Source organism: Diadema setosum, chromosome 11, assembly GCF_964275005.1.
Source record: "Diadema setosum chromosome 11, eeDiaSeto1, whole genome shotgun sequence".
NCBI lineage: Eukaryota > Metazoa > Echinodermata > Echinoidea > Diadematoida > Diadematidae > Diadema > Diadema setosum.
The window spans coordinates 12,749,429-12,771,269 of NC_092695.1; the positions used below are offsets into that span (position 1 = coordinate 12,749,429).

General features: G+C 40.3%; 1 protein-coding gene across 1 annotated transcript in view; it reads right to left on the bottom strand.

Annotated features, from left to right (window-relative positions):
• LOC140235288 (uncharacterized) overlaps positions 1–21,841 on the bottom strand; it is a 142,257-nt gene that overhangs the window by 76,385 nt on the left and 44,031 nt on the right. Inside the window, exon 2 of the mRNA XM_072315318.1 lies at positions 15,261–16,699. Coding sequence (XP_072171419.1) covers positions 15,261–16,699 — 1,439 coding nt within the window. The remainder of the gene's footprint in view (positions 1–15,260; positions 16,700–21,841) is intronic.

The following is a 21,841-nucleotide window of genomic DNA, read 5'->3' on the forward strand; positions in this document are numbered from 1 at the left end:
CTTTCTGCCTCTAATGCCGAGCTCCAGTCTTCAGCCTTCTTCCGCTCTCACTCTCTCTCTTTCTCTAAACTATCTCTCTCTCCATCTCCTTTTTTTTTCTCTTCTCTTTCTCTTTCTTTCTCGCTCGTGTGCCCATCTCCCTGGTAATAAGACATTTGGTTTTGGTGTACATTTACCTGGGCGCAGCTTTGATCTGCGCCGCTCAGGTAAATCCTTTTAGAATGCCAGATATCTGGGACCTGTTTGTCTCCTCGCCATAGTGAAAGAGATTGATTTTAATGGAAATAGCGAAAAGGGGGGGGGGATGGAGGGTTGGGGAGGGAAGAATGGAAAGGAAGAAAGAGAATGCATGGTATTGGAGGCATTGTAAGAACATGTTTGTGATTGAATTCAAGCATGCATACTGAAGATAATGTATGAGATTGGAATGTCCATGGAATGTAAATGGCATAGAAAGGATGAGATATGAGAATGGACAGGGAGAAGCTGTCCCACCCCCCCCCCTTCCCTCCACCACCAAACAGAAGAAGACGAAAAAATTATCTGGCCTTTGCTAACAACAGAAAAAAAAAAAACTTGGATAAAATTTCATGACAAACATGAGCCCAGAATGGTATATTGTCCTTAACACCTCAAAATGGATTAATTCCCATACGATGATTTCATCCTTTCTCACAACATGACTCACACATGTATGACCTTCTTTTCAACATCCTATTCATCGAGGGAAACTTCATTAAAGGGATCAAAAATGTCCTTCAAATCTCGGAGTTTTAATGGCATACAACATCCCCCATGGTCTGATGGGCATTCAATAGCCTTTATCTAACCCAATCTCCCCCTCAAAAAAACAAAAAACAAACAAACATAATAAGCCACAGCAAACAAAAGCAAACACAGTTTTGTTCAGCACCACAGCCCTACAATGGTAAATCTTGGTTGTATTGTAGTTTCCTAGGGAGAAATGAAACTGGGTCCCTCCAAAATCACCAAGTGTCTTGAAATGAAGACAGACATGGATGTTTTTTGTTTTTTTCAGGTTACAGTAATTAGCATAGCCGTGCTTCAAGGCGAAGATATAACTCATAATGCAACTGGTGAAGCACTCTAATGACAGACATCTAGGGTAGATGTGGAATGGTGATAGTAAAGTGGCCGGCTAGATCACACTCCCCCCTTTTTCTGCACCCCACATTACAAGGTGTGAGTCACTGTCATCGCACAGGAGGGAGGGTGGCACATCCGATTTTTAGCTCTGTTGTGTCATTACGATGGAGGGAGATTGACAGGCACGAATAGGCCCTGTTGCACGGCAAGCCGAAAGTGACTCAAGTCCGGGCAGCATGATCACAAATCCTCTAATGGCATCAACCTAAACTTGAATCTCACTGTACCACAAGGGGACAACTAACATGAATTAGGAAGTGACAATATACTATCACTCAACCCTTTTCCTGTCTAGATAACTGAGCTTCTGTAGAATGAAAATCGCACATCAGATTTACAACTACAAAACAAGAGTAATCGGGTTAGCATAGGCATCATTTTTTTTACCCTCACCATTCACCAAGTCTGCAGTAACAATGACTTGCAAATGTTTGTTGTTTTTTCAAGGGTTTGAATTCAGATATCATCTGTTTGTGTGTGTATTTGTTTGTGTATGTGTGTATTTATGTGCGCATCATGCATTTTTTTTTTCAGACAGTTCTAGACTAATTACAGGGAACATCCAATTCTTTGACAGAGGGCTTTCTTCCATTGTGCTACCAAAAGCTGCTAAAACAAAAAACAAAAAACAAAAACAAAATTCTAGAGGAAGTTTGAAAAGATGACATTTTGCATTTTGCAGGAAATTCCTAAGCTTTCTTTGCTGTTAAATGTATCACTCTCAAGAAGGTGGCTAAATCTTTAATCACCATGATGACATATCAAGGAGTCACACGTGGGAGAGGTTTGACACTTCTCAATTTCAACATTTCGTCATCTCAGAACCGAGATATGATCTTTGCTGTAGAGGGAGTAATGAACTCTTAGAGGGCGTTCTTTCGCTTTTTCCTTCTTTCTCCGATTCCTCGGAACCCGTGATGATCATTCCGTGAGTCATTAGAACAAAAGACTCGCGATCAATACACTCAAAAAGACAGAGTTCACGTTTCACTGGCCCTCCACACTTTTGCTCTTTTTCAATGCATCTTCCCATTTCCTTCTTTCCAAGTCTCCTCTATTTTTTTTTTCTTTTTCTTTCTTTTTTTAGTTGTTCTAGTGGTTTGGAACGCCTTTAGTAAAAGCATGCGGGTCTCTGTGAATCACACGGTTGCATTAATAACAAGGAGGCCCTTCTAACGACACGACAGGAGGAGCTTCTGCTGTGGCTCTGAATATTTTAAGCTAGTTTGGGGAGCGTTTCGGTTTCCTTTTCTCTCGCTCTCACTGTGTCCTTCTCATGTGGCACAAATATTGCTAGTAGTTCACCATCTGTATCACTCTTGTCTCTTCACAATGGGTTCTTTGAGTTCGAGTGGCTCAGAATTAAAATATCAAAGAGTGGAGCTAGGTTTACTCCTTACAATCGATACATGAGAGAGAAAAGAAATATGAAAATCACATCTTCGGCATGAAAATCGTATCTTTGGTCCCCGTAAGCCTCCCTCCTCCCCTGCCCCATCATCGTTTCTAAGTGATAGCAGTTCTGCAATAATTTGATGTCAATGATAACAATGTGCTCTTTCATTTTTTATTTAAAAAATTGTTATTTGGCAAAGATTTTACAACATGTCCATCACAGACTTGTATAGGGAGAACGTCATTTCCTCATCTCATTTGCATATGAATTTGACCAATAACACTATTTTATGGGGGGGAAATTCCACAAGTTTTCTTGTTCACATTGGAGTTTCATGGAACTTTTATAATGTTCTTGGTTTGATTTCACTCTATTCAGTTAACACGTTCCCCACAGGATCCTAGTATACCAGGTCTCCAGAGCATCAACTCAATCAACCTGGTATACCGGAACCTAGTATACCATGATCCTAAAATGTAGACAAGAGTGTCTGCATTCATGGCCTCAAGTCATGTTTATTTGAGTTATGCTAGCCAGAAAAATGACCTTGATCAAACGATTAGAGCTTTTTCTGTATTAAACTGTGTGTTTTTTAACTACTTTATGTTTTCAAACACAGTAGCACACTTGTTTTGTTGTCAAACTCGTACGAAGACGTACGTAGCAATCAAGACTGAGCTCAGTAGATTTTGACCTTCGCTGACACTATTTGAGTGCCGTTATAGTGTGTGACAAAAGTGCCCAGCGCACACTCTATTCATTCCTCACGTCAGTTCAAAATTTTGCATTGTTCGACGGCACATGCTTTTGACTGTGGAAAGGGAATACACGTACTGCTTGACTACTTTCACATTGGCATATTATCAACCCGTCTGTTCTTTGTCGATGGGCAAAAAGAATCTTGTTTGGGGGCATTAAAGGTTCTTGGAGAATTGCAGGAGGAACGGGTTGAGATGACTTGATGTGGAGTGGCATCAGACTTCAACTTTCGCAGAAAGAACGCCCCCTCATGCAGCAATCTGTGGGAGACTCTCTCTCTGAAGATAAATCACAATTAAATCCAGTTGCTCATTGATAATGCATTATATTGGCTCAGAAATAAAGTAATGACAATGAGTTGTTCTAAAAGCTTTTAAAGGGTGGGTGGATAGTGTTCTTGATGGCCACGATAAACAGGCTTGCATTGCATTCTGCATTTTAGAAACCTTAAAGTCACTGAATGATTTCTGAGAACTTCCAGGATGAAAGACAACAACGCAAAAGTGTCATTTAATCTTCGTGTGACAGAAAACACTGAATAGGATGTGTGAAGACAGGGCATTCGGACACCAACACAATACTGACTCTGAAACCATAACACAAAATGTAATGAAAAGAAGACACAATGGTACAGTGAGAGCATACAGAGCTTACATCAGGATCACTCAGCTTACAGGGAAAAGAAGAGTCCTTTCGGACAGTCAACCTCAACTGAAACCCAACGCTCAAAAAGTATCGTTTTGAGTAACAGCATGAGCAGATTGTTCCTAATTTCACCATTTTTCCCCTCTCCGCTCCTCTGCTCTCCTGCCCCAAATGCAACGCCATTCAGGATTGATTGCAATCTAACACCTCCGAGGTGGGGGAAAGCGGTTCCAATTAATAAGCTCACTTTCAAACAAAAACAGGTCCATATCATTGGAGAAGAGGTTCCCAACCCCCCTCCTGGCTTGGTGGACCCAGGGGTAGAAATGTGAAACCTATTGTGATTGAGACAGAGGGTGAGGAAAGGGATGCATATATAAGGGAGCCCCCAAGGAAAGCTCCGATATGCCTCATCATTGACTGTGATTGTTCCCGGCGAGGTGAATGTCTGGCGGTGGTGCTGGGGGATATTTTGGATTTGAGGATGCCCGCTCTTATCCAATAATGATCCCATTATCACTCTGTTCTTTTTCCACACCACCAGGGTGGATTGGTCCCTTTGTTGTGAGGGGGACATGAATATGGCACCAATATGCCAAACAGAATGGTAGAAAGGGAGAGAGAAGGGGGGGGGGGGAGGACTTGAACGTTGAGACAAAGGGTTCAGTGGTGAGAACGCTGGGAACATCTTATTGATGCTGGTTATGTACCATGCACGTTCCACGCCTAGGTAGCCACAGGCAAGAAAGATGCAATTACAGCTTCCAACGTCTTCACTATGACTAATGCAATGAATATTAACAGTTTTCTACCTTAAGCCTGCTACTTCTCTATCAATATTTGAAGTGATGTTCATGCTGACATCCCTTTTTTTATTTCATTTTACAAAATTACTATTTCCTTTGTCTGTACACAGGTAGCAGTGGCGGATCAAGGCGAGGGCACACTGGGTGTGCGCCCCCTTTATTTTTTGTTAAAAACAAAAGAAATAAAAAAGAAAAAATGGGGGGCACGTGCATTCCCTTTTAATTTTGTAAAGGCGCCTCCCCTTTACAGAATTCCTGGATCCGTCCCTAGGTAGTCACTCTTGTCTTGAGTTGAGGTACATGTAAGTTGCTAGAATCTAAGCCTAGCGCTTTTTTTTTTCTCTTAAAATAGGATCTTGCAAATTCCCTTTTCCTTCAAATTGTACACTGAATCTGCTACTAGAATTTGAAGTAAACTGTACATTAATATCTTATCAGCATTTTCAATTACATTGTTCTTTTCTATCAATTTTCCTATACTCAAAGACAAATTTCAGCATTCCATAATATTATCTCTATTTGATTTCTGCATGATCCACTCTCTAGACTTTTCCAAGTCAGTTCCTGTATGCATCAACTGTATGCAAGTTCATCAGTGGTCTTATTGTATTCATCCACTCAGGAATAGCCATGCATTTTTTTTTTTTTTTTTTTTTGTAGGCTGATGGAATAATAATGTAATTTGTGACTGCCATCACAATTCTACTTTCTGTAGGGGAAAATTGAAGGAAATGCTGTAAAAACCACAACCTGCAAATATTGATTTCTGACACGAATAAGACCAAATTTGCATAACTGATGATATGAGAAAATAAGATACCCGGGGTACACATTTTAAAATAGATGCTGCTGTAGCTGTTCTGCTTATATTAATCTTGCTTCATCCCTGCACTCTGGACCAATTATACCGAAAATTCAATCCCCTTTTTGGTGAATGTAAGATATTTTACATTTATTGACATGAAAGATATGTTTTTCTTTGTAACTTACTAACTGTTGATCAACAAGTTGATACTGCCTGAAAAATTACAAGACTGCAAAATGAAGAGACAAGAGGGAAATGTGGACTCTTCTGGATCTTCTGCAACCAGAAAAAGGATTGGCAATTCATATGGATGAAAAGAACACACCCTTTCCATTTTAATACTGTAAGGCACAATGTTCTTGCAGTATGAAATTTTCGCAAATTGCCACTGGCATTCAATACATACAGCGCAGACAAGAACTTTCGCATATGCATTTCAATTTTGCGAAAATGAATGCCAACATTTCCACTTTTACAGAAAGCTTCACCAAGCAATATGAGTTTGAATGGCATACTGCTTTGAAGCAGCAGGTCAGGATAGGGAAGAGTTCCTCAACTCACTTTTATGTGCCTTTCAAGAATGATGGAGGACTAGAAACAGGGACTTTGGAGGAACACTGGAGGAGAAGTGATGTTACATACAATGTGCACAGTCTCAATAATTGCATCCCATGCAAGTAGGGGCCACTTTGGGCACAGTATATGGTTGACGACAATCTAATCCACTATCATGAAATGATTGCTTTCCCTCCCGAGACAATGCTCGTTCGCACTTGCGGGGTTTTCTTGCATTTTAGCCTCTCCTTGTTTCTCTCCACCTCTCTCCCGGGAGGTCTTCATATTAACTTCTACTGCATGCAGAACTGTGCCAACTCAACCGTAGAATTTAACCATCAAATTTTAACAGAGCGAATCATTTTTTTTTTCTTTTTTGTTGTTGTTAGAAACTGGGTCCCACTAATCAATTCCAGGAATTGTACATCAATTCTCTCCATGGCCAAAGACAATCAATAGCTGAATGTGCAAAACACACTTTGATGTCTCGTCTGTCAACAAAAGAAGGGAATTTGATCTCATTTCAGTTGAATGCTGACCTCAGTGAATCCTTGAGACAGCAGCATTGATGATCTAGATTTGCTTTTCCAGCTCTATGTTCGCTGGTGAAAGCATAAAGGTTATTTAAACATGAACATCTTCATTTTGGCTTTTGTGATGTCAATGTTGTTGGGTTTTTTGTTAGGAGTCTTGAATATCAAGTGTGGGAGGAATATATCTGATGGTATATTTATCCACTGACAGTTTTTCTATATTCCACACTGTACACCCACACATATACACACACAAGCATAAAAGTTGCCACAGTCATAAAAAAAAAAAATATTTGTCCATGCAGCTTCATGGTCCATGGACGCTCTTCTATCGTCACATACGTGATGTGGTTTCTGTGCAACAATTTAACTCAGTGGGGAGAATGTGGCCTGTGATTAGCAAGTGTTATTTATGTATTGTCTCTGTGTGTGTGTGTGTGTGTGTGTGTGTGTGTGCATACATGTTAGGAGCAAGTATTGTGAGTGCATGTGTGGGGAGGGGATAGGAAGTATTGTTTGTGAAGGTGTAATATCTTTGTGTGTGTGTGTGTTTCTTGTGTCATATTTGTGCTATATCCCTACATCATTCTGGACACTGTGCCCATCTATACCATCCTAAGTTGATGACTTGATAAAATGGTGCATGATAAAATAGGATTGAAATGAAAGAGAAGTTCTTTTATTCTATCTTATGTAATACCAGCAAATGAAAATCAATATCATAATAGAGAGATACTAAAACGAAAGCAAGACATCACAGGATACGTGGTTTCTTGGGGACCCGATTGGTTAAAGACTACACGACTGTCAGCACTGAGGGCTCTTTGCAAGGTTGGCTAGACAAGGCAGAATCGATGTGATGCAGTCAATGGGAATCAGGCAAGCAGTCTGCACTCACGCATCTCAGGGTGCCCTGCACTTTTTCAATGATGGATGCCATCTTCATACCCTAGCCACGGGGAAGGAAGAATATTTGTGGATGCACGAAGCACGCACGGGTCTTGCCTCGTTAAACCAGAAACCACCCCATGCTGGTTCTCATCACCACAGAAAGAAGAGCCATTATTTGTATGGATACATTGAAACAATGAGAATGATAAGAAAAAGTACCATATCCACCCAAAGAATATATCACAGCAATTGCTACGAAATAGCACAACTCAAGTGCCTACAAAAATTATTATGCAATTGAGGGCTCTAACTATTCTGCCGTATATTCTTAGATAGTGATTTAGTAAACAAATATCTTTTTCCCGCAATCTAGAATAAGATGTACCTTGTACATGATACAGTACAATCATTATGTACATGTGTGTGTTTGTATGCGTGTTAGAAAATAATTATGCTTTTGCTAATATTGAGCCGAAATGCACACCTCCAATTCTGATTTCATTCTACATAAGTTCCATTCTACTGTGTGGTTCTATCTGCCAATATAAATTCATTTTAAACAAGTGGACTGCTACTGCTACATTCACTGAACCCCCATCCTTAAACAAGAAGATTAAATGATATGAAGATGTATAATATCAATCAACACAAAATTTTGAAGCCACAGCAATAAACAATCAACTATCACCATGACATCAGGTATATTTCTGTTAGAGGGAACTCTTTGAAGTCAATCTGGAAGCTTATCTGGGGCCCGTTTCATAAAACTTGTCATCAGTGACAAGTTGTCATAGGTGTGACAAGCTACTGAAATCCTTGCATCTGATTGGCTGAGAGCAAATTTGTCATAGAAATGTGGCCGTTGTCACTGATGACAAGTTTTATGAAACGGGCCCCTGATGTTTCCTAGAGGCTTGTCTGGCATAGCGACAACTGCTAGAGGCTCTCTTCTTACAATGAACAGAAAGTGAGCTGCTCATGTAAAAGTTCATCATGTGCATTGCTGCAGTCTGATTACAGAGATTACCACTAACTGCACCACCCCCAAATATCAATTCAGTGCGTGTGGGAGTCAGTGTATCCACAGGGAGTCTGGGAGTGAGACTAGGCATTCCCTTGACCTTGGACGTGCAGATGAGCCAGTGGCCTTCAGAAAGGATGCATGTGAAAATTGATTTATTGTCATTTCATTTCTTTCCACTCCCTTTCCTCTTTAATAATGGTCTTACCTAGTCTTGGTGGCTCAGACCTTGTACTTCCCAGGATGAATTTTATTCATCAGAACCATTCTCAATTAATTTCTTCTTTCATATAGTCTTTGCAATTCCTTCTTATCTAAGACTTGACTTAAAAGCATCTTATCATGCTTAATTTGCCAATTGCTAGGTACACTGAAGTGCCTTCCTCACTGATTGGTACAGATGTCTTGAAACTAACTGTCAAGGAAAGAGATAACCAAATCCACTTAATCCCTATTTATGTCACCATGGCCGTCCTGTTGAACTGAGGCACATCACAACACATGAGTGGGCTTGCTAACCTTTGACCCTAGATCAAGTTTGGAGGGATACTGTACGAGCTGAAATTTTCGCGTGCAGATATTTTCGCGAATTGCTACTTGGAGGACATTTTCGCGTGTTGTTAATTTCGCGGTTGCGAGGGTCTAACTGAAGTTAGTTATTAGCGCGTTGTTATTTTCACGTGTTGTTATTTTCATGGTTCAAAGGCGATTCGCTAAATTCGCGAAAATAAAACCACCGCGAAAATTTCAGCTCGAACAGTAACTGAATGCTGATGTAAAGCTTGGCAAGTTAAGCTAAGTACTTGGGCACGTAACGGGTTAACTAAATTAAAACACTACTACAGTGGCACACTTGCCAACATTTTCATTCGAGAAAGCGGTAGACTCCAGGATGCCTATGCGAGCAGCGCTAGCTTGAATGCTAATGAAATCTTTCAAAAACGGTAGTCTACCGCCAAATGCGGTAGAGTTGGCAAGTATGCAGTGGCATAAATTTCAGTAAGCTGCACAGCCGATTGGCATCAGAACATCTGCTGCAATAATAGAGCAGTGGCAACACTGAAGAGGCTATCCTAGATAAAGAATATTCTTAGCACTGCACTAGTTTTTTTTTTAAGTCATCATTCAAAATAGTATCATCTAAGATTGTCATCTGAGATTATATCACAGAAGAAAATACATCTACATTACTTCAAACAAACCAAACAGCAGTGATGGCTTGTTAAGTGAATTCACATCCTAATTCTTTGTTTTGTCTTACACAGTAAAATTCTCTCTATAAGACAACTGTCACATGCCATAATCAGTGTAATGGGCCATAGCAACATCATTACTTCATAGCAACTGTACTGCACACACACACACACACACACACACAAAGAAATGTTCGTCAAGAATCCTACAATCTACATCACTGAAATGATGGAATGTTTGGAGTATATGATGATTGAATCTTGTGGGACCAGAAAAGGGATTGATAGCAATGATTTCAAGGACAGAATGAGATGACTCAGTGATAAATAAAAGACCAAGGAATTAGCTACATATTTAAAGTTTAGCCATGAGTCATAGTCATAAATATTTCTCACGTTCAGGAGAGCCAAATTCTGGTATGTCTAGAGGGATAGACTACCACTGCCACACCGATGGTGGTTGTTACCGCGATCAGACGAACCTTCCCTGACAATGTTTTGCGAGCTGCAATGCTCCTTGAGAGGAGACTAGCACTCGTAACCTGTACACCATCATCAGCTCTCATTCCCACATACTCCTGATCATCATCTAATGCTCCTCGCATGAGACGCATTCATTACTTGCATGAATTCATCACTTCAGCCCTGCCAGCTTCCTTCAAAGCCACTGCCAGGGCTGCCTCAGCTCAGAGAGCCGTGCTCAATCGCACTCAAACCAGAATTCCACGGCCTCCTTTGACGTCACTTGCATATTGACTGTGAACAGTGGCTTTTATGTTCCCTACCAATCACAATGACTGCATAATCTCTCTTCTTTACGGAGCGGCGCAAACAATAACAAAAGGATTTATTGGTGAAAAACATCTCCGATTTAACAATGCACCTCTGCGTCACAACAGGAATATAGCCTGTTTATTATCATCTAAAATTAATCAAAAGAGACCGATCAGGCCATTTCACAATGTATTTTCAATGTCTGGGTTTTGGGGGCTTCTGTTTTTATTTTTTATTTTGTTTATACATAAGTCTATTTGTGCGGGTGCTTAGCATTTCGTGGAAGAGTGAGGTGAGGTGGTAATTCTCATTGAACTCAATGATGAGCATTACCAACCATCTCGAATTAGACTGGGATGCTAGCTGAAAAAAACAAACAAACAAACAAAAAATAAACAAACCTACCAGATCATCAATTGTTAAGCTCTGATGACGAGTATACCACTATATTCCAAAGATGACCGTCATTTCTCTGATATGGCTGATCCAGAAGGAACACATCTATGCAAAGTAAAGTCTCATTTTCACCATCATTAGAGACCAAAGATAATAGTAATATTGTCTATTTATCAAGGGTAGCCTCTTCAGTGACAACACTGTTCTACATCCTAATTCATTGGCACTAGTACGATTTCCAAAATTGAAAGTGCTTTCGTGTTCTCCTTGTTTGCTGAAATCTCACTAGTCAATTTAATTCCTAAATTTGACAGCTCTTCTTGAACTACCCTTCTATTTCCATGAGATCCCAGTGCTTTAACAGTTTGCCGTGTTTTTCATTCCACAAATTCCTACTTTCTTGTGCCATCTGCATCAATCACCAGGGGGAACAAGACAGGGAGACAGAATAAAAAAAGAAAAGAAAGCTGACCAACTACAAGCCCAGAGCATTATGGGAATACGGAGAGATTAAAAAGAGAGAGAGAGAATGAGAGATAGAGAAAAAGAAAAAAAAAGGAGATAGAAAGATATGTAACAGAGATACTCAATCCCCACTAAGCAGGACCCCAAGGGAGCTTGTTAAGCAGCCACACTGGTGATGAGGACATATATTCCTCCATGTCAGGCAAGCGGCCCTGATTGGAAGTGACCTCAAGAATGCATGGCCCTGAAATGTGTTCCGCTGCCGTATCCAGGATGAGACAGAGACGGGGAGGAGGGGGGAGGAGGATGAGGAAAGAGGAGAGGGGGCGGAAAGAAGGGGGAAGATAGATAGAAGGAGATGAACAGAAAAAGGAAATGAGGAATAGGGAGGTGGTATTTGAGAGGATGACTAGGAAAAGGAAGGAGAGAACAAGGATGGAAGAGGATGGAGAAAAGGAGTGGGAAATTGGGAGGATGGAAGGAAGGATTAAGTCAGGGGATGAGGAAAAAGGAATACAGCGGAAGATGGTGAGAAGGGGTAGAAAGGAAGGTAGAGATGAGAGAAAGGGATAAGAGTGGAACAAGTGGATGTGAAGAAAATGTGAGAGATTGAGATAAAGTGTGAAATGGGAATCAATATCCTCACTATTACCACTCGCTATGATTGAATGCTTTCTTTCACTTAGATTAAAAAACCCAGTCTTTATAAAGTATCTCAAATCATTGTCAATTTGTAACATCTGTGATAACCAAGTTCATCATACATATCACTATAGTAAATATCTTTGAAGATTGCCAAAGAAAAATAAATCGTGTCTCCAGTGGGAGATATGAGGAAATACATAATTCTTTCAGTACTGGTAATCAGGGAGTGCTGAAATCCGCAAGCAGCAGAAATTCAAGGGGAGATTACTTTCTAAAAAAATATCTGGAAGTCAATCTCACTGCATCACTTGGCCTGATATTGCATGGGATCATCCCATCTACAAACATTTAGATTTTGCATACCTTATTTCATCCTCTGTTGTCATGGTGATGGAGATTGGGAGGCTGTGGGCAGTGAGCAACCACATGAGCAACAGGGGGAAGCTGATCTGGAAGGGGGCTGGGAGGTCTTTTGTTGCACTTGTAAGTTGAGAGACTTGGCAGGAAGAGATCTAATTCAGCAGGCTGCTCTGCAGCTTGTAACTTGATACAGTGTGGGTGATTCTTAGAGACTCTACGGGCAAAGGTGTATGAATGCAGGGGGTCTGCACCTCTTGGAAATAAACTCAGGGTGCAAATCTTCATCCCCTTCCAGTGACTCATACGAAAAATGACCCAAATTAGTCATTCTGCATCAAGTCCTTTTCGTGAAACTAATCAAGTCGAGAAGACAGAAACATGTACAAGAAGACAAAAGTTCTAGTAAACTTGGAAAAAAAAAAACTTACTGAGCAATCCTGTATTCCTTTATTTCATATTGAACTTGTGAAAACAAACTGGTCAACCGGATTGGAAAAGTTTTAATTTTGTTTATTTAGGTTTTCGTTTCTTTCTTTGTTTACTTGTCCCTCTCGCATCAACTGCCACTTCAAAAAGTTCAGTTCTGCAGGTCCTAAAACATAGCCAACATCAGGGGAATATTCCTGTCTTCATATACTATTCTTCATGATCAAGTAACAAAGAGGTCTCCTTTTGTCTGTGAAAACAAAAACCTGGTCAGGTGAATTGCTAAAATCATGGTGAATTTCCATCATTAGATGAGTATGAAAGAAGACTTGTTCTCATCCTAAGATTAATATGATTTTATGACTAACATAAGATTAAATGTGTATACAACACAATTAATGGAAACAACTCTTCCTTTGAGCAGTTGTGAAAATAAAATCAAAGGGTACATACCTGCCAACATTTCAAGATGAAATATCTTACTCGTGGATTGCAAAAATCTTATTTTATATGCAAACTGAAGTTAAAAATCTTACTTTCGGTCAAATCTTCAGAAAATACACATGAAAGGTATATCTAAATATTTTTTAAAAATCTGATTTCTCTGACAGAAAATCTGATTTTGCTACTTTTAACATAAAAAATCTTACTGAATCTGATAAAATCTTACTAGTTGGCAAGTATGAGGGTAGTTTACGCATGGGAGTACAATGACTTTTCTCTGCTGAAAGTATTGATTCTTCTTTTCTGAAATGTGTACTCAATATGTACTCACATAGGATAATTACAAAGTCATTCTGTAAAGAGCACGCCCTAATTAGCAAATGGAAATGCAAGTTCACTACCTAAAAGAGACAGACTGCCTGCCCATCCTGAGAGAAAAATTAGAGCTAATCCCCAAATGACTCCAGCAAATGCAAATCAATTCTATAAGAGGTCCATCAATCCAAAAAGATCAAAAACCAGTCTAGCCACATTATAGTCTTCATGTACTAACTACGCCTCACTTTCCGGCATAAAGAGGAATTATAAAGCCAAAAATCAATTTGTTGGGTGTTAATTTGTACTTTACGGTCATGCATATGCCGGTGTATGAATCAATAAGTTTTCCCATGACACTCATTAGGCAATTCAATAGTCACAACGGCACTGAAATCAATCAATACCTAATTAGGTTAAAGTCAGCAGTTATTACAAATATTGTGTGTCTAGTATCATATCACTGGCATCTGCCCAAAAGTCAAGAGTGAAATACCTTTTCTTTATTGCCTTTAAATTTCTACTTCATACACTAACTTATATGCCAGATAACTATACCCTTCTTGTACAAAAAGAATCTAGTGTATGAAACAACTGCAAAGGGGTCTTTGGAAGAGAAATGCTTTAAAAACAGACCTCCAATTGGAAAACTACATTATTTTGACAAAAATTACTATGCCCACCAAGCAGGAATTGAACGTTGAAACAAAACATGAAATCTTGCTTCATTCTGCTAAATACAAGCTGTTACATCTGTAATGGCCTTCTAAGCTCAAGTCTATACCAGGTTATCTAAACATGGCTTTAGATATAAACTACACAAATAAGTGGGCATGAGTTTAGCAGTATGAAATAAAACCACAACTTAATCACTGCCATTTTCTCTTTGAATGCAACTCGTCCTATGTCAGCAGGGTGAAATCAATCAGGCTGGAGGATACACAGACACCAGATAATGAATGCAACTGCTGAAGTCCACTCCTTTAACTTTCATTTTGAGTTAGACCAAATCCCTTTAGCAGGGCTCCCAACCTTGACATACCAAAGAGAAAAAAGAGAGAACATACTCACACACAGTGAAAACATATTTTGAAGGCAAAACTCATGTTTTAGTAAACAGAATGGGAAGATTGCCCAAAGGAAGTGTGATCAACCAATTTTCTGCACAAAGGTATATCTTTTATTTTTGACGAAGAAAAAATAAAGACAAATATCAGAAAGATACAAAGGTTGGCAGCTCTGATTTAGATCTTCACACTGTAGACCCCTCCCTTCTCCTCTCCGTTGGTTTGCAGATGATGAAGAGATAAATGGCAACTAATCTCCAATGGCTGAAATACCTCACCATGATATTGGAGATAATTAATGCATGATAGGACTAAGAGACAATGATTCTAGTTTACACATTGAAGACAAAGCCTGGAGAAGGCAGACATAGAGCTCCTTCTGACCACCAAGTGAGAGGAAACCACTCCAATCTCATTTCACAGGGAGCCATCACTGAGGTCGCTGATTAAACAAGGAAAAGGCTTGTCCGAAAGATGCTTTCAAAGCAACAAAGCTAACCCACTGAATGTGTATTCTGCAGGGGGAAAAAGACGAGCTATTAAGGCAGTGACATTGATATAAACTGCAAACATTGGTAGGGGTGGTGAGCTACATACCCTGGCAGGCTTCTTGGGAGGGCTGGCTGATCCCTGGCTGTCACTGGGCGAGGGCGGGCTCCACTGTGTTGTGCCGGTTGGGACATGCCAGTAGTACGTGCCATGTGCATCAGCAACTTCCCGCCAGCCAGGTGGTAGTGTTGTGGGCTGTGTGAGGGCGGTTTTCTGCGCATCGGAGAGCTCTGCCTCCAAGAGTGGATTTTTCGACTTGGGCTCGGGTGTGACCTCGATTCCCGATTCCACCTCGGTGGTGGGCGAGACATGTTTCAAGGGCAGATCCTCCGTCAGGGCACTGAGAGGTGGTTTGAAGCCGTCCCTCACCAGAAGGCCAGGCCTCTTGATGGGTGACGCTCGCTCATCTGCTGACGTTTCACTGGCGTATCCATGATCGTGCTGACCCTGCGACGGCGAGAGCAGGTCTGTCTTGGTGAAGGTCTCCTCCTGCGTTCTGAGTCCGAAGCTCTTGTAGAGCATCTCATACGTTGACTCGCAATCATCTGTGCTCTCATCGTCCATGGTGGAGGGACCCGAGTCAAATGGTGTGTGTTGCTGGGGCATCTCGTACAAGCCCTCTCCGCTCTCACCGTCGACATCCGAGTCGCTGGCGCTGCCATGCAAAGATGTGTTGTCGTCCTCGATCTGCTCTGCACGATGTTGGGCCATTGCCTCTAGGCTGGCATAGTAACTCAGTATACCACCCAACTTTGTGGCCACCACCTCATCTGGAGACATGAGATCTGCGTCTGGATCTTTTGGTGAACTGGCGCCCTCTAGCTTGGTCAAACTATCATCAATTTTAACTCTCTTTGGTGCTTTTTCATCTGTACTGTCCGAGTCCTCAATGATCACAACTTCTGCCCTGTCATCACTGTCATCATTCTCTTCCTCTTCTTCCTCCTCCTCTTCCTCCTCCTCTTCGCTGTCATCATCCTCTCCATCATCAATGAAATCAATCCCTGCAAACATGGCCTCTGCTTTGACCTTGTTCCTCTCACGCAATATATTATCATCAGCCACAGTCAGTCTCCTGTTTTCCTCATCCTCCTCCTCCTCTTCCTCAACATAAACATCATCCTCATCATCATCATAGTCGTCATCGGAGTAGCCGCCGGGCAGGTTTTCTAATGGATTCCCAATGCCCATGGAAGAATAGTCCGTGGAGGCATACTTGGTGCGGCTTTTGCCGGAGCCCAGGCCGGCACTCCTGATTGACACGCCTTCGTTCTTATTGTCCGTGGAGCTAAAGTCAGAGTCCATCAAACTATCCTTCATGATTTTGTTAATTTCATTCTGTAATGGGTCGCGGTCCTCCGAGGAGAGATTTGTCGATGTTGTTGTGGTGGTTGTGGTGGTCGTGTTGGCGTTGACTTGGTCTGTGGGGGAACCCAGCTTGCTATCGTAGGCAGGATTGACCAGTGACGTCATGGCCTGCTTCTTGGCTGCAGGGATGAAAACAGAGAAACAGAGATGAGAGGATGTCCATTAGTATAACAAGCCAGACAATACAGCACTCAAAGTCACAGATATAGCATATATACAGATTTATGCCTTCTGGCCAAATATTGCAATGCTTTTGTTTGGGCTGTCTTGGGATTTCCTTTCCCGATACTCACTTTTGATCATCTAGACTTTGTTCTTTCCTATTTCAAAAAAAATCTCAGGCAATCATACAAATATAGCTCATAAATCAGAAAAAAAAAAGTGAGCCACTTTGCTGAATAGCTATAGCATGTCATTATAGCTGTACAACATGCTCTGCAGGCTTTTAATGTATGGCATTAACTGCAACCACAATAGTCTGGTTAAATAATTTTGACCGGTATTCATCTTAGCAAGGTTTGTATCAATCATTGCTTTGCTGCATGACTGAGCATATAAGTCTATTATGAATGAAGAAAAAAAATCTGATATAAAAAAGCAAGGAATTGTGAGAAAGGGATGCTAAATACCCAATTAATAAATCACATGATCTCCTTCTGAATGTATCTCTGCTCTCATCCTAAAACTACATATCTCACACCAGGAACACATCCATTGACATATCCTTATCATCTTCTCCATTTACTCCTCCCCACCCCCCCCCCCCCACCATCCCCATTCCAACATCCCCACAGCCCCCATCCCCTTTTTCTTCAGAGCAAACAATATATCATCTCTTTCTCGCTAACTAATCAAATCCACAAATCCATTAAATGCAGCACCCAGTGCCCTTTCATTGGCTCAAGGATGCAACCCATATTCATATCATTAACAACATCAGTCTAGCGCATCGCGGTGATGCAAAGTGTGCGGTCAGACGGAAAATTACCAAACTGTTGATGCCAGTGCTCCTCTAGGCTGATGCATGCACCCACTTTGTATTTTTACCCCCACTTTGGCTGGGACCGAGAAAGTCAATACATTTGGCAAGAGAACCCTGGCACATACTCTCTCTGTCAACAGTTCAACACATAGCAACAGCGATACAGTGATGAAAACAGCCAATAATGGTGCTTTTTTTAATGGAATGTAAACTTCACTGTCTGGTAGATAGTCTGCAACTGATACCAACATTATTTTTTCTTTTTCTCTGACAATCCCCTTCATCCAAGAAAAGAGTTTGGGGGGGGGGGTATCTGTGAATTAAGCAGTAAATGGACAGTTCCATTCTTTGGGGCTATTTTCATGATTTGTGGCATCATTTCAAAGAAATTCATATATCAGCTTAATGCTAATCATCAACCTTTCATTTGACCAAACAGATCTATAGATTTGCCCAGGGGCCATGGAACATTCCAGTGTGGGAGTTGAGTGTTGTTGTTTTGTTTTTTCATGGTTTTATCATGGTCAATCCCTGATACACATGATTGTAAGATCTTAAAGGACAAGTCCACCTTCATAAACATGACGATTGAGAGAATGCAACAATATTAGTAGAATACATAGGTGAAAGATTGAGGAAAATTGGACAATCTGTTCAAAAGTTATGAATTTTGGAAGTTTCAGTTCCGCGATCGATGGATGTGAAGTCTACTTCAGCTTGTGATGCCATATGAGTACAACCATATAAAGAAACTCTAAAGAAAATTCAACATATTTTCACTTTTCTTGCATAATAGAAGAGCACATGACTTGCCTCTTTCAGAAGGCAGGGGGAGTAATATTACCCTTAACATATATCAGTTATACAAGTTGAGGGAATGTGTACTTTCTTCAAAAAAATAAAATTTTGTGGAATTTTCCTTATATCGTTGTACGTATGTGACATCATCAACTGCAGTAGTCTTCTCATCCAGCAGTGACTGCACAGAAACTTTAAAAATTCATAACTTTTGAACAGATTGTCCAATTTTCCTCAAACTTTCACTGATGTGTTCCACTTATATTGCTGCATTATTTCAATCCACATGTATATGAAGATGAACTTGTCCTTTAATGACATGATACATAAATGACTGCATTTGATATATGGGGACTGAAGCTAACTGGTTTTCTTCAATCATTTCTTTTGAATGTATTTTTATCAATGATTGTATGCATACCCTGCGGCCCTGTACTTAACATGAGAAAATGCAAAACTATAAATCCTGCAGTTCACATCTTCTGAAGATAACACACACACACACGGAGGATAACACAGACACAGTCCCTGTGTGTTTATATCTTACCCTCGACAGCATTTGAGTGTGCCAAGGTGCATGCTGCATAGACTCCCTTACGAGTGGGAATGAGATTATGCATCAACGTGTGGTTTTTCTCTGGTCTAGTTTCTATTGGTCTGCTTTTCCCTTGCCATGTGCCGCCCTTTTAGTACCCTTCCGCATACTCTGGGGTAATCTGAAGATATGTTAACTGCGGTTTGCTACCCTTTTTGTCTGAGGGGTACTGTAGCTCATCAAGCTGAAATGGGGTGATTTGCCTCCATGCCCCAACACATGCAATTACCCAGTTACACAGCCATTTAATAGAACTGCAAGCAGGCTATGAGCTAGTGCACTCTACAGAATATGAGATGACTTTTGACCTAAAATGGCTTAACGGCAGCTAATCAACTTATTGGGGGTAATGTCTACCTGCTAATCATGGGGGAATGGGTCTTTTGAAGCTCGCCGTCTCTGCCAGTGTTACAGGAAAACATGCTTAAAGGGACACACCAGATCCATGGGAGAACCATTTTTCTATTCTATACAGCTAACTTGTCCTGTTCTCATCAATTATTACAACTTCTTGATACGAAGATTAGATTTTAGGCAGCAATCAAGAACTTAACCCTCCCCCCCCCCCAGAAAAACCCCCCAAACATTTATCATTTTTTAAAACAAAATCGTTAATTCTTTTCAAGAAATTTTGCCAAATTGATCTTTATCATGAGAACATGAAGCACATCTTTGTGAGTCTTGCCATGATGACTTCCTTTAAGTCACTGTCATCTGTGTGTTTTCATATTGCCATAATGAATTTCAAGCATGAATCCAGATCAATATTTAAAAGTATGCCTCCATCATGACTGGAAAAGAGTCCAGCTTTTTTCTTTACATCAAACAGATTCTTATCAAAGTGTGAATAATACTCCTGAATTGTGCAAAATACAATTATGACCACACTGAAATTTAATGATATACATAATACAAGTATATGAAATCATCCCTTTTTCTCTGTCTCTATCTCTCTTTGAAATGACTAAAGTGACTCTGCATGCTGTAGAAGCAAAGAATGCGTCAAAGTTTCTTCATATCCCAAGGTGTGCCGGTATCCTCAAAGGATGCCGAACTTCAGGTGATCTCTAGCGAAAAATAATTGACGAGGATGCCGGCAGGTGAATGTCAAGTCCCACCGGGCCTTTCTGTCATTATTTATGGCTTCACATTTTTATCTTAATCCATTCAACCCCTGGCTCTAGCATCTCGTGTCCTGAATGTGAATCAGATGGGACTAGAGCTAAGCGCTTGTTTTCACACTATTATGAGAATAAATGAGTTAAATTAGACATTCCATCGCTTTATCTGCAACTACACTATCTCAGACATTATTTTGTTTATTCATTTGTTTGCTTGTTGATGGACGCTGAATGGAAGAATTACTCATTAATATGTTTGAACATGAAATGCCGACGGTACCCATTCTAAATTACTGTAATCTTAACACAATTTCGGCTGATTTCTGCATAGCCAAAAACAGGGTTATCTGTCTGATTTTTGAAGAATGCAGCAAATTCACTTAAACATTTTTACAAACTTACAGCACAGGAATAAGATTGCTTTCGATGCAGCAAAATGTTTCATTTAGTATTGATTGTTTGTGTGCATGGTATGGTGGGTTACCACATTTTTTTTTTTCAATTTGGGTACAGAGTACAGTTATAAAGTTCTCAGAAGACGAGGCAAGAAACCTTGCATAAAGTTGATATACGCTTGCTGGAAAGACAGGACATCGATAGTAACATATCAAATATTAAACAGAATACTAGAAAAAGAAAGGGTGTATCAGACCATTTGGTGATTACTTGTGTGTACTTGAATAATGTATCTTTGTCTTTCACACATTCATCAGAATATTCTAGCCCAAAGTAATGCCGGTCTTGCCTGGGTTATGGCACATATCAATCATTAAAACTCTGCTGTCACACACACAGGCAAAACAAAAAAAAACAAAAACAAAAAAAAACAGGCAAAAAAAAAAAAAGAATAAGAATACAAAAAATAAAGATTATACACATAAAAGATAAACCAATATACCTGGGACAGGTATCACTATTAGATATCATCTGGAGATGGTTTGTAAAGTGACATCAAAAGTGATGCTAGTTCAAAGGAGAGCCTTTTATCAGTCTCCTTTACTTTCCCCACATGATTCTGAATATGTGGGACTGAGATGTGTGTATCGCTCCATTCAATCTATGCACTGACCCCATTATTAATTCCTGTGTTGCATGCTACACCATGAATCATAAATCATTCATGAGACATAGGATGGAGTGGTGGTGGTGGTGGTGGGGGGGGGGGGGTGGTAAACTTCTTCTAGAACCAGATTACAGCAGTTTAATGCCTGCAGGAGATGGTATGCAAATAACACATCTGGATCCATGTCTCATATCCTTCAAAGCTGGCTTGAAACAGCCACACATTCACCAAAGAAAAAACTAGAAGAAGAGGATTCAAAGTCAGTTATATCTGACTGGCCTGACAGTGAATCTCCACTTTTTCCTCCCAGAATAATCATAAATATTCGAGCATTACATTTGAACAAGAAGGAGCACTAGCAAGTAAGAGAATAGTTATTCAACCTAAAAGCCTACACCTTTTTGTTCATTCATCTAGAGACGGAGTTCCCTTTCAATATCTAATTTGTTTATATTTTGTTGACATATTTGTGTGTCCATAGTAATGGCACTGCCCAGGTAAGTCTAGAAATCAATATTTCCTTTTGCCGGTCTTTGAAATTAAATATGGCCATCAAATATAGAAGTCTTCTGGTGAAGTATTCGGCGAGCAAAATCCATGCCATGATAGAAAAACATACGACTTATGAGACTGGCTGACAAATGCGAGGATTGTGGTGTGCTAAAGGTAATGCCATATGTTACACTAGGGAGTGGCTACACG